The sequence below is a fragment of the Pan troglodytes genome, chromosome 14 (assembly GCF_028858775.2).
Source record: "Pan troglodytes isolate AG18354 chromosome 14, NHGRI_mPanTro3-v2.0_pri, whole genome shotgun sequence".
NCBI lineage: Eukaryota > Metazoa > Chordata > Mammalia > Primates > Hominidae > Pan > Pan troglodytes.
Genome location: NC_072412.2, coordinates 111,310,195 through 111,323,467, shown reverse-complemented (window position 1 = coordinate 111,323,467; position 13,273 = coordinate 111,310,195). Strand labels below are relative to the sequence as shown.

Genomic DNA, 13,273 nt, shown 5'->3' with positions numbered 1-13,273 from the left:
AAATAATGGTCAAACATTTTCCAAACTGGACAAAAGCTATAAACCTGCAGACTCAAGAAGTCAAGAACGTCAAACATAAAAAACGATACACTATAATCAGTTTGCTAAAAATATAATGAAGAGAAAATCTTAAATGAAACCAGAGAAGAGAGACATATTACATAAAAAAGGAGTGAAAAATAAGAATGATAGACAGTAGGTTTATCATTAGAGTCAATGCAAGTGAAAAGAGACCTCTTTAGTGTACTGAAAGAAAAACACCTGTCAGATGAGAATTCCATATCCTGCAATATGTGTCTTTCAAAAATGGAAGTGAAATAAAGACTTCTTCAGAGATACAAAACCCCTAACCTGATAGGGTTTATCACCAGCAGACCCACACTGCCGGAAGTATTAGAAGAATTCTTTCAGGTAGAAGAAAAATGAAATCATTGGAAACCTGGATCTACACAAACATATTGAGAACACCAGAAATGATAAATACAATGAGATCAGCACAAAGTTTTGGAGGAGAGGAAAGGAATTCCACTATTATAAGTTTTAATATTATAGTTAACATAATATTACTTGAAATTAGGCTGTTATAAGTTAAAGATGTGTATTATAAACTCTAAAGCAACCAATTGAAATCATATAACAAAGTTTTATATTTATTAAACCAAAAAATGCAAAAAATTATAAAAATGTCTTTTTTCACCTTTTCCTCTTTTTTTGCTTTTTTTAAGGTTAGTTTTACAACTAATATTGCTAGTGTTTTACAACTAATCGAAAAGAAAGCAAAAAAGGAGGCAAAGGTGAAAAAAGGAACACACATGAGACAAAGAAACCAGAGTCAGGTAACAGAGCTAAACAGAAGCACGTGAATAGTGCCACCATATGCAACTAGTCTAAAGAAAAGTCTCCAATCAAAAGCAAAAGATTATAATACTGAATTTTAAAAAAGCAAATCCAAATACACCTGTTTACAAGATATGCCCCTTTACATTTTTAATCAATATATCGTAGTTGTACATATTTGGGGGTACCTGGTATATTCTGATATATGTATACAATGTGTAATGATCAAATCAGGTTAATCAGTATCTATCACTTCACATATTTATATTTGTTCTATGTTGAGAGCATTACAATTTTTCTCTTCTAGCTATTTTGAAATATACAATAAATTATTTTTAACTATAATTTTTCTACTGTACTATCAAATACTAACATTTATTATTTTTATCTAACTGTAATTTTGTACAAAGCAACTTCTTTTTATTCCTTTTCCTCACTTCCCTTTCTATTAATAGCTTCTGATAACTACCATTCTAGTCTCTACCTCTGTCAGATCCACGTTTTTTAGCTCCCACATATGAGTGAGAGCATGTAATATTTGTCTATCTGTGCCTGGTTTATTTGACTCAACATAATAACCTCCAGATATAAAAAAAGAATAAAATTCCATCACTTGCAGCAACATGGAAGGAGCTGGATTTATATTTGTATGTGTGTATATATATGAGTAATAAAAATAAAGATGTGGAAAATATACCAAATTTACGTTAACATTAATCAAAATAAATCTGGATTGGCTTATTAATTTAAAAACAGCAGATTTCAGAGGAAAGAATATGATCACCTATTAAAAGTTTGTTTCATAATGATAAAAAGACTGAATTCATCAAAAGGACATAAGATTTAAAATTCTTATGCACCTAACAGAGCTTCAGAATACTTTAAGTAGTGAATGACATCAGCATGATGACAGACTAAGAAGCTACAGGTCCTTTTCCCCCCAAAATGACACTGAGTTAGCAGCAATATGTGGACTAGAATACCTCTGTGAGAATTCTAGAGACCAATTGACAAGCTACAAAATCCAGGCCATTGTAAAACCCAGAGAAGATTCCAGTAAAAAAAAGTAGAAAATAATGTGATGTTTGACACACCTGTTTATGTCCCTTCCCTCCCACAGCATAGCATGTTACAACTAGGATACATCCTCTTACACTGGCAGTTCTCTGTCAGGGACTAAACAAATGAATGTTTCATATATCCAACATTCTGGCTTGTCTAGAACGGCTTGAGGACTTCATTTCTATCTAGCTTGAATTGGAGCATTGATGGGATAGGTGGCAGAATTTAGAAATTCTTGAAAATAGGCAAGCAGTAGGTTGGAGCTTCCGTTTTGCTGCCAGACATTGGGGAATGGGGGTGCAAAAGATCAGAAAAGATTTGAGAAGTCCTAGACCTCCATCCAGGCTTAGGGAGCAGGTCTTTCCTTGAATGAAACCAGTGTGCAAAGAATAAAGAGCAGTTTTTTTGTTTGTTTGTTTGTTTTTTTCAAATGTCCAAATCCCAGCAAATAATTACACAGCATACATAAAAACAGGAAACATATCCCATAAATATATACACCTACTTGGAACCTACAAATTTAAATTTTAAAAAAATTAACAAAGAACACAGGAAAACATGGTTCAAGGAAAGAAATTAATAACATTCCACAAACCATTTAGGAAAAGCCCAAGGTTAAAAATCATTCTCAGTGGTAAAATTCTAAAATATTTTTCTTTGCGACCAGAAACAAGATACTGCTCTTGCCACTTCCATTCAACATAATATTAGAAGTCCTAGCCAGAGCAATTAAGCAAGATAAATAAATAAAGGGAACCTAAATTAGAAAGGAATAAAGAACAGTATCTTAGTTCACAGATATCATGATCTTAAACATAGAAACTCGTAAAAGTTTTACACACACACAAACCTGTTAGAACTAATAAGTGAATTAAAAATAGCTGCAGGATACAAAAATTAACAAACAAAAATTAGTTGTGTTTCTTTACAATCACAATGAACATTCTACAGGAGAAATTAAGAGAAGAGTTACATTTATGATAGCATCAAAAAGAATAAAAACCATAGAAATAAATCTACCCATGGAGGTGAAAGACTACACAGTGAAAACTACAAAGCAGTTCTGAAATATAATGACAAAGGCACAAATAAATGGAAAGACATTCTATGTTCATGAATTCGAAGACTTAATAATATTGGTAAGATGTCCACATCACCCAAAGAAATTTATGAGCTCAATGCAATCCCTATAGAAATAGAAATCTCAGTGACTTTTTTTTCCTTGCAGAAATAGAAAAACGCATCCAGAAATTCATATGGAATCTCAGGGACCCTGAATAGCCAAACAATTTTGAAAATGAAGGAATTCAAAAGAATCACACCTCCTAATTTCAATGCCTGTTACGAGCATGGGAATATACCTTCACTTATATGATTAAATTATATTTGATAAGATTGTCAAGACTACTGAGTGTGGAAAGGGTAGTCTCTTCAACAAGTGATGTTGGAAAACTAGATAATCGCATGCAAAAGAGTGAAGTTGGACCTTTATCTTTCACCATATACTGAAATAAGCTCAAAGTGGATTAAATGCCTAAGTATAAGACCTAAAACTATAAAATTTCTCAATGAAAATATAAGAGAAAAGCTTCATGACATTGGACTTGGCAACAATTTCATGTCTATGACACTAAAGTACATAAGACAAAAATTAAAAATAAACAAATGGGATGACATCAAACTGAAAGCTTTTGTAATTAAAGGACCCAATAAAAAGAGTGAAAAGACAATCTATGGAATGGGGGAAAATATATTTGCAAGTCATATATTTAATGAAAAGTTAATGTCCAGAATATATAAAGAAATACAATGCAGCAACAGAAAATAATAAAAAAAAATTACAAATTGCCAAAGAACTTGAATAGACATTTCTACAAAGATGATATATTAATAGCTAGCAAACATATAAAAACTACTCAATATCACTAATCACTGAGAAAGGTAAATCAACAAGATATCAACAAGATATAACCACATGCCCATTAGGATGGCTACCATGTAAAACAAAATCAACAACAAAACAAACAACCAACCACAACAAAAATCACGGAAAATGAATCTTGGTAAAGATGTGGAGAAATTGGAATTCTCTTGCACTCCTGGTGGAATTTTGTAATGATGCAATCATTATGAAAATCAACATGGAGTTTCCTTAAATAATTAAAAAGAGAACTAGCATAGGATCCAGAAATCCCATCTTTGGGTACTTATCCAAAATAACTGAGAACAGGGACCTGAAGAGATATTTTTCATCCATGTTCTTAGCAGCACTACTTGAAATAGCCAAGAGGTGTAATAACCACAATGTCTGTGATGGATACGTACAGCAGAACATCATTCAGCCTTAAAAAGGACAAAAATCCTTTGCTACGACATGGAGAAAGCATGGGGACATTAGGTAAAGTGAAATATGCTAGTCACAAGATGACAAATATTGTATGATCCAATGTAGATAATATTAAAAAAGTCCAAGTCATAGAAACAGAACGTGGAATGGTGGTTACCAGAGGCTGCAGGGAGAGTAGAAAGAGGAGATGAATAATAGGTATAAATTGAAATTTGCAAGATGAAAATGTATGGAGAAGTGTCTCACTACAATGAGAATATACTTACCACTTAACTGTACACTTGGAAAATGGTTAAGATGGTAGATTTTGGGTGTTTTCTACCACAATAAAGAAATAGAAATACATTAAGTAAAAGTTGATAGAACTGAGAAAAAGAACCAGACAATTCTTCAAGTATGTGATGATATTTTAACATTCAGCCTTATTAACTGATAAAAGAAATAGAAAGTAAAAATATAGAAGACTTAATCTACTTGACACCTAGAATCAAATTAATCTACTTGACACCTAGAATACTCTTTGTAACAATATAAGAATTGACATTATTCTCAAGTTCACATGTAACATTTACCAAAATAGACCATATTATGGATAATAAAACAACTCTTAATTTATTTAACATGATTCATATCATATAAGGTATGTTCTCTTGTGAAAGTAAAATTAAATAAGAAATAAATAACAGAAAGATATATGGACATTCCCGAATTATTTGGGTATTAAATAACATACTTAAGAACAATCCATGTGTCAAATAACAAAGCAAAATGGAAATATTAAAATATTTGAAAGGAATGAAAATAAAAATTCATCATGTCAGGATAGGTAAGATACTACTGAAGCAGTGCTTAGCTGAATGTATAGTACTAAACATCTGTATTAGAAAAAGAAAGGGCTCCAACTTATTGACTTCACCTTCCAACTTGAGAAACTAGAAAAGAATCACCAAATTAATCACAAAATATATAGAATAAATAAAATAGTAAAAATCAGATAGTAATCAATAAAATAAAATACAAACCAGATAAATTCAAAAAAGTAAAGATGGATCTTTGAGTCAATCAAGAAAATGTATAAATCTCTAACCAGAATGATCAGAAAAAAAAAATAGCACCAAATTTCCAAAGAATGGGAGTGGCATTACTAAAGATCCATAGATATTAGGCAATAAAAAAGAACGCTGTAAACAACTGTATGCCAGGAAATATGACAGCTTCGAAAAATGAACACACTTATTGAGAAAATACAACAATAGTCACTCAAGAAGAGTTAGATTACTTGAAGTACTCTACAATGTAGTTAAAAACCTGCCTCCACCAAAATTCCAGACCCAGATGGTTTCGCTGATGATTTACATCAAATATTTACAGAAAAATAGCAACTCTATCCAAGTTCTCCCAGAAAATTTAAAAGGGGGAACCACTTCCCAACACATTTTGTGGCCTGGATTTACTCTGATATCATAACCAGACAATTATATTCATAGAAAAGAAAGCATAGACTAATATTCATCATGAGCAAAAATGAAAAAGTTCTAACAAAATTATAACAAATCAAATCCAACAATATACAAAAATAATAACATATAAAAAATAAGAGATGTTTATTCTAAGAATTAAGGTTTGGTTTTATGTATGAAAAGTAACCTGAAATTACACACATTTGTAAACTGAATTTCCTGATAAGTATTCTTATAAGATTTAAGACAGAAACATCTCAATCTGAAAAATGGCATCAGAAATGCTTACAGCTAACATCAAACTTAATAGCGAAAGACTGAAACTTTTTTCACTAACGTGAGGAACAAAACAGATTCAATTCTCACCACTTTTATTTAACATTTTACTGGAATTTTTAGTCAATGAAATCAGGAAAGAAAAAGAAAACAATTCACCAAGATTGGAAAGGAAGAAATACTACTATATGTATTCATTAAAACTCTAGGCTGTCTTTTTTAGAAATTAGCTAGCTGTTTCTAAAATAAATACAGAAATGCAAGGTTTCTAAAATAGTCAGAATATGTTGAATAAAAAAGACAAAGTTGTAGACCTAACATTATTAGATTTCAAGACTTATTATATGATGACAAATATGAGACCAAGAGAATGAATAGATATTCCAGAAGTAGATCTATGCACATATGGACAACTAATTTTTGACAAAGTTTTACAGAAGATTAAATGGAAAAAGGATAGCCTTTAAATAAATGGTGCTAGACTAATTGGATATCCATATGTAAATAATGTATCTCTAATTCATATCATGCCTTATATAAAATATTTACTCAAGATTTTAGAGTTAAGTCTAAAATTACAAAAATTCTAGAAAAAGGAAACAAATTCTTTGTGACATAGATTAGGCTCAGATCAATAATAGAATAAATTGATATGTTGTAATTCATCTAATTCATCAAAATTAAACTGCCCTTCAAAAGGTACCATGAATGAAAAGACAAGCCACAGATCGGGAAAAACTGATTATCAAGTTATATGTGTAATGTCTAATAAAGAACTTGCATTCAAAATATTTTTAAAAATATTCTCAAAACTTAAAAATAACAAACCACCCTATTAAAAGATGGGTAACTGATTTGAATAGACACTTCATCAAAGAAGACATGTAGATAGCAATAAGCACATTAAAAGATGTTCAATGTACTTAGAAAAAGTCCAAATGAAGTGCACAATCTCATAGCACTCTACACCTATTTGAATAGCTCAATTTCAAGACACTGTCCACACTAAATTTAATCAAGAATCCTGAGAGAACTGGAATTTTCACACTACTGGTGAGAAGATAAAGCCATGGAGTTATTTTAGAAAATAGTTTGACAGTTGATTAACATTTTAAATACATACCTACAGTAGGATTTACTGATTCCCATTCTAGGTGTTTCCCCACAGGAAATGAAAACATATGTCCATGCAAATATTTATACATACAAGTTCATACCCGTTTTATTTGTAACAGCGCAAATTTGGAAACAACTCAAATGTTCATTAACAGATGATTGAATATAAAAACTGTAGCACACCCATGCAATGAAAAACTACCAAGCAGGAAAAAATAAATGAAGTATTGATACACTCAACTATGTGAATGAATCTTAAAAAAAATACATCATTTTGAATGAAATAAGTCGAATAACAACAACAAAAGGTACACTGTATAATTACATTTACACAAACTTCTAGGAAATGTAAGCTAATAGATAAGGCCAGGAAGTAGATCAGTGGTTGCTTTGGGATGGGGCAGTCAGTATCAGTTTTAAGGGGTAAACATATGCCAAAACCTGTTAAGTGGTACATTTTAAACATGTAAAATTTATTTTGTATCAACTTTTTCCTAATATAGCAGTTAACAAAAAGATAATTTTAACTACATTTATGACAATATTTTGGTCTGGGCTTCATGAACAATTACCTAAATGATGGCTCAAAAATCTCCTTTTGATGTCTGATCAGATGAAACAAGATAGTAAATGCTGCAACATGTGTGCCAGTGGAGAATCTGTAATTCTGTCCTCATAAATGTAACTTGAAGTTTACCAAGAGACTATCTGGTTTAATGTAATAACCAAATAATCTTTTACAGACATTCATACTCTCACTCATTCTTCTGCACTCATCAAATATTTAATTAGATGCATGCTCTCTGAAACATGTATGTATATCATGTTTTAAAAATCAGATGCAAATTTTGTCTTTTTGCTCTCATAGGAAAGGATGTTACACAAATTATGTACAAACAACTAAATCATTTTAAATCCTTAAAATACGTAACACAGAGCTTGATACATAGGATATACTCAATTACAGTAGCACATCGTAAACAAGAGTGATAAAAGGATAAATCCAGTATCATGGGGCATTTAGAGAAGGAAGATGTGTGTGTGTGTGTGTGTGTGTGTGTGTGTGTGTGTGTGTGTGCGCGCAGAAGGGGTATGTTTGAGGGGAAGTGTGAGTATCTAGAAAGCTTCCTGAACTGGATGACTTTGAGAACCAATTCAGCACTGTCCTGCATCACAGGGCTACAGGTAAATAGCCTGTAGCCTGTAGCTACAGGTAAATAGCCTGTAGCTATGAAGATGAAGCTGGGTAAATAGATCGGAAGAAGAAAAACAGGTTTAGGTCTGAATTTTATATTTTTCCTTTTTTAAAAAAAAATTGATTTCCCCCTCCTCTTCATTGTAATCTTCATTAACAGAACAGAAAATACATTGAAAATAAATAATTAAAATGCCAGTTTTATGACATACATCAAAAATGGAGGTTTGGAAATTAATTATATATGAGAAGACAGCTACCTGCTGTTAAAAAATAAGAAAAAAATATACAGACATGACACAAAAAGTTTCCCACACCAGGTTTTTTCATAGCTTGCACAGCTTCTTCCTTTCATCACTGGACTCATTTTCCCACCTTCCCGACCCCAGTTTAGGATGCAGTTCATTCCGTGCAATTTCTAGCCATAAACTCTAGAGTATAGAAAAACATTCACATTACTCTGGGTGTTTGGTTCAGGAGTTTACCTTGAGTATCAGGTTGGATGTTTTACTCGCAAATGTTTATACACCTGCTACTGCATGCAACGCACTGCTCTAGGTACTAGAGGAGACATGCCAAATAGTGAAAATACTTCACCATCAATGGAGACTGCAATAGACAAATACGGATGATGGAGATAACATACCTACAATATCGAAGAGGAAAAATGCACTGAATAAAGAACAGGCTTACCTCAAGGTTTTGCTTGCACCTTGTGGCAGTTCTAATTCCTTTTGCATCTCCTGGAGGTGTTTACTAGCTTCTATATGCATATATTACCACACCATGAAGTAGTGTCTATATACTTGAGAGATGATACTTCAAGCTTCTATTTCTTTAGAACTCTTTTTTAAAGGTTTAATGTTTGAAAATGTTAGTAGGTGTTATACGACTGCATATGTTAAGTGTATCTCCCTTGCGTAGTTGAATGGTGTGGGAGTGCACTGTTAAACCATCTGGTTGGTCCAGTTGAAAAATCCCTTTTACTTGATGAGATGGGGATGTAGGCTGAAGAGCCGGCCTGGTTGAAGAGCCGTGGGAACACCCTCCTCCTTCCTTCCTTATTTCTTCTGAGGTGGAAGTGTGATGCTCCAAAACAGTTCCTCTCTCTTCAGTTCCTTCTGTCCTTTTCTTAAGCTTAATAGTTCTGTGTTCTGGAAACCATTTCACTGGTTTTTGATTTTATAGTGCTCTCTTTACTCAAATGTACACAGCCAAGGCTACTGAGGAGTAAACAAAGTAGAACAGTGTTACACCCCTTTCAAATTCATTCACACTTCCACCAGAGTGATATTTCACAGGTTTTAATATTATCAGGTGACTTTCCTATGTAAAAGCACCTAGTCACTCTCCATGACAAAGCCCAGCTCCTTGGCATAGCTTGTCCATATCCATACCTCCCTACCTTTCCAGGTTTCTTTCCCATAGCCTCTTTGTAGAATTCACTGCAGCCTAACTGCCTTCCTAACAGCCTAACTGCCTTCCTTCTGCCTGCCCAGAAGTGTACCAGGCTCACTTGTGCCTTTGCTCACTCGGATGCCTCCCTAGATCACATTTTCACCTCCCTTGTTCATCTGGCTCTCCCCACCCTCCTACTTTCAGTCTTATCCTTCTAGGTCAGCAAATCTGGAGAGCTTCTCCTCTTGCTCTAGGGTGAGCCAAGTGCCTCTTTGTTCCCTTTGCCCAGTGAACACACTCCTAAAGCAATGCATGATGTATGTTACCCCATTAAATCACAGGTTATATCTTGGCATCTGTGCCTGGCACATAACAGGCACTCAATAAGTATTTATTGGGCTGAAGTGAAATAAATAGTGTTTTAGATAATCAAGTACAAAGCAGAGTTTTAAGAGGCTAAATAGGTCAGTGTGATCATCTTTGTCATAGATTGTAGTAAAAATAATCTGTGAAAAGTGACTGATTATTGACAGGTAGCCTTGGGTATGCAGCTCAAGTAGGCATTATAAAATAAAAAACATCACATTCCATGTATTTTCAAAAAAAGCTTCTGGCTTACTCAAAAGGTAAGTGTTCTTTAAACAACTTCAATGGAAAAGGAGTTTCTTCCAAATGCTTGGAGAACTCCTTCTCAAGTCCGGAATAAAGCAAGGTCTACAGAGACAAAGTATAAATAAAACCATGGTGCTGAGCTGGTACCACCATTGGGCTGCTAAGCAGTGCTAAGCATTGCCTTCAGATGAGTTACCTAGCCTTTGTAAAGCTCAGATTCCACAGCTATAAACTGAGATGAATAATAACACACAAAACACTAAGCTGTTGAGTAGATTAAATGAAATTATTTATGTAGAGCAAATAGAACAGTACTGTACCTTATAAAATTTAAAACCAAAATGTAAATTCTGATTTTTACCCAAGGGGCAACTCCACACAATTTTGCAATGGGCCCTTCCCCAGCCCTCCAGAAGCTGAATATCGTTGTGTATCATATCCAAATTCAGTATCACCAGGGCATAGAGGAAGTGCCAACTGTGAGGCCATAGCTATGCGTCCACTCCCCGGAAACACATTGTGTACCTTCATTCTTAGAGTTGAGTCTTTGCATTTCATCCTCTAGAGTGAGAACAGACTGCGTGTTGGAGAGGTCAGGGAAATTATGTCTTTCTATGTCTAGCCCTTTATACGTCTGATTATTTGAATGCTTGACATCATCTATCCACTTATCTATCCCTGCAATAATAAAATACGGGACTAAAGTAGCTCTTATCTCTAGTGGGAGAGTGCATATGTTTTATACGTCAGTTCTTTAAAAGGGGAAATTCTTTCAGAGCTTCAGAAAATATCACGGAAGAGTTAAAAGAATGTTTGAGAAGAACATGTCTGAGTATTACCGACTAGAATTACAATTTTACTGCTTTAAAGTAATTATAATTTTCATTGCAGGATCTATTAAAAAGGCTTTTACCTGACAGTAATTCTTCTTGTACTTACAGGTCATTATTACAATGAAGGGAAGAAAGGAAGACATGAAGGGGAAATGGGACTATTTACCAAGTGTATCTGCATAGACTAAAGGAGACAAGAGGAAGTACTGAGCACCTTGATTCCTGCAGATAATTAATTATTTAAGAACCATAAGAATTCTTTCCTAGCTTCTCATAAGCCTGCTCATTCAAAGGGTGAGTAGTTGACATGATTTTACACCCCATTTATATTTCTTTATTAGATAATTTTATTTCAAATCTAGTCTTATTTTTTCTGAACCTTCTGGGATATATAACATTTTATATTATCATTTATGTCATCAAGAATGGAGATTTATATTCTTTTCTATTCACATGTTTATGTAAATAATTGAACACCTCTAAATGACAGATACTATCATTTTATATATTGTTAATAAGTATCTTCATGGCTGGGCGTGGTGGCTCACGCCCGTAATCCCAGCACTTTGGGAGGCCGAGGTGGGCGGATCACCTGAGGTCAGGAGTTTGAGATCAGCCTGGCCAATGTGGTGAAACCCCATCTCTACTAAAAACAACAAAAATTAGCTGGGCATGGTAGCATGCGCCTATAGTCCCAGCTACTAGGGAGGCCAAGGCAGGAGAATCGATCGCTCAAACCTGGGAGGCAGAGGTTTCAGTGAGCTGATATCATGCCACTGCACGCTGGCCTGGGCAACAGAATGAGACCCTGCTTCAATAAATTAATTAATTAATTAATTAATTAATAAAGTATCTTAATGACAAACATTTAAATATATATAAATATTTACATTTACATATGGGAAGAGAGATCTGAAATTTTAAGCAACTTTTATCCAAAAACCTATTTTTTTCAAAGTTCCTCCAACATCTATAAAAGAAGTAAAGTCACTTATAGATCTATCTTACTTCAGGGCCTATGTTTTCCTCTACCATACAACACTGCACATTCACAGACACAGAAATCTTTTACATTTCTAAAATAAATAAAACATCCAAACTTCAGTTTAAAAAAAAATGCATTCTACAGATCCACCATAGACTAAATGACCAAACATAGTCAGAGGTGTTTACTTGTTTGTTTCGGTCTTAAGGGAATCTTCAAACTACCCTAGAGCCTCGTGTATCCAATGAGTGCAGTTTGGACATTGAATGAATGGTGATGTCATTAAATGAGCTATGGAGCAAGATGTAGGAACACGTTTTAGAGTAAATAACATATTTGGCTTCTGAGGTATAAAAAGGGAAGGAGGCTTTCTCAGGACATTTGGGTACCTGGTCCTTCATACTCAGGAGTTTTTTCCATCTTCATGTCACGGAATAAACTATGCTTTAAAGAAATGCTGCATCAGCAGAAAGTGTTTCAAATATAAGGAAATTGTCATAGCTTTGAAATTATGTCAAATATCATTTTAACTAAGAGAGCCATTGTCTTTCCATATGTTTATCTAGAAGAAAATTTACTGGACAAAATAAATATAGAACAACTTCATGTGTAGTCATTAATGGTCAGATAGGCAGTTACTATAAAATATGAATAATCTAAAAATCATTTTAGCCATTTGTTTTTAATAAATCTCACTTGTGATTGATTTATTAAAAACAGGGCCTCCAGAAGAAAGAAACTTAATACCTTTCCTCCATCATTATGAAGGCACTAGTACTGACGTAACTAAAATTAGATGGCAGCTTGAGGGAGGAAGAGATGATGTAGAGATGGTGTGTAATCTGTGTAAACAGTCTCTCAGCTGTCTAGAGTTAGCTGTATGAATCTGTTGTTGGCTCCAGTTATAAGAACCAAGATACGTATGTAAGGACAAACATCCTTAATTTGCTTAGCAAGTCGTATGTATTTGATGGACCACCAATTTTATTTTATTTTATTTTATTTTTGAGATGGAGTCTTGCTCTGTCACCTGGGCTGGAGTGCAGTGGCGCGATCTCGGCTCACTGCAACCTCCATTTAGCAGGTTCAAGTGATTCTTCTGCCTCAGCCTCCCGAGTAGCTGGGATTACAAGTGCTCAAAACCACCCCCGG

At 33.9% G+C, this 13,273-nt stretch overlaps 1 protein-coding gene and 1 long non-coding RNA gene across 10 annotated transcripts in view; one reads left to right on the top strand and one right to left on the bottom strand.

Moving 5' to 3' along the window:
* Nucleotides 1–9,786, bottom strand: part of LOC101057441 (uncharacterized) — a 45,869-nt gene extending 36,083 nt beyond the window's left edge. For 2 of the 7 annotated variants that reach the window (XR_010150557.1, XM_063792310.1), the window contains exon 1: nt 8,987–9,723. Coding sequence is in view for 2 of the 7 variants with exons in the window: in XM_063792310.1 (XP_063648380.1) it covers nt 8,987–9,066 (80 nt within the window). In the remaining 5 variants the exon portion in view is untranslated. Of the gene's footprint in view, nt 1–8,778; nt 8,903–8,986 lie in introns of all 7 variants that reach the window. The other 5 variants (XR_001708851.3, XR_008538890.2, XR_010150558.1 and 2 more) reach the window with 5 other exon arrangements.
* The window catches only part of LOC107967978 (uncharacterized), a 135,817-nt gene continuing 131,808 nt past the window's right edge, over nt 9,265–13,273 (top strand). The window contains exons 1-2 of one of the 3 annotated variants that reach the window (XR_008538891.2): nt 9,265–9,946; nt 11,245–11,430. This is a non-coding gene — a long non-coding RNA (uncharacterized LOC107967978). The remainder of the gene's footprint in view (nt 9,947–11,244; nt 11,431–13,273) is intronic. The other 2 variants (XR_001708854.4, XR_008538892.2) reach the window with 2 other exon arrangements.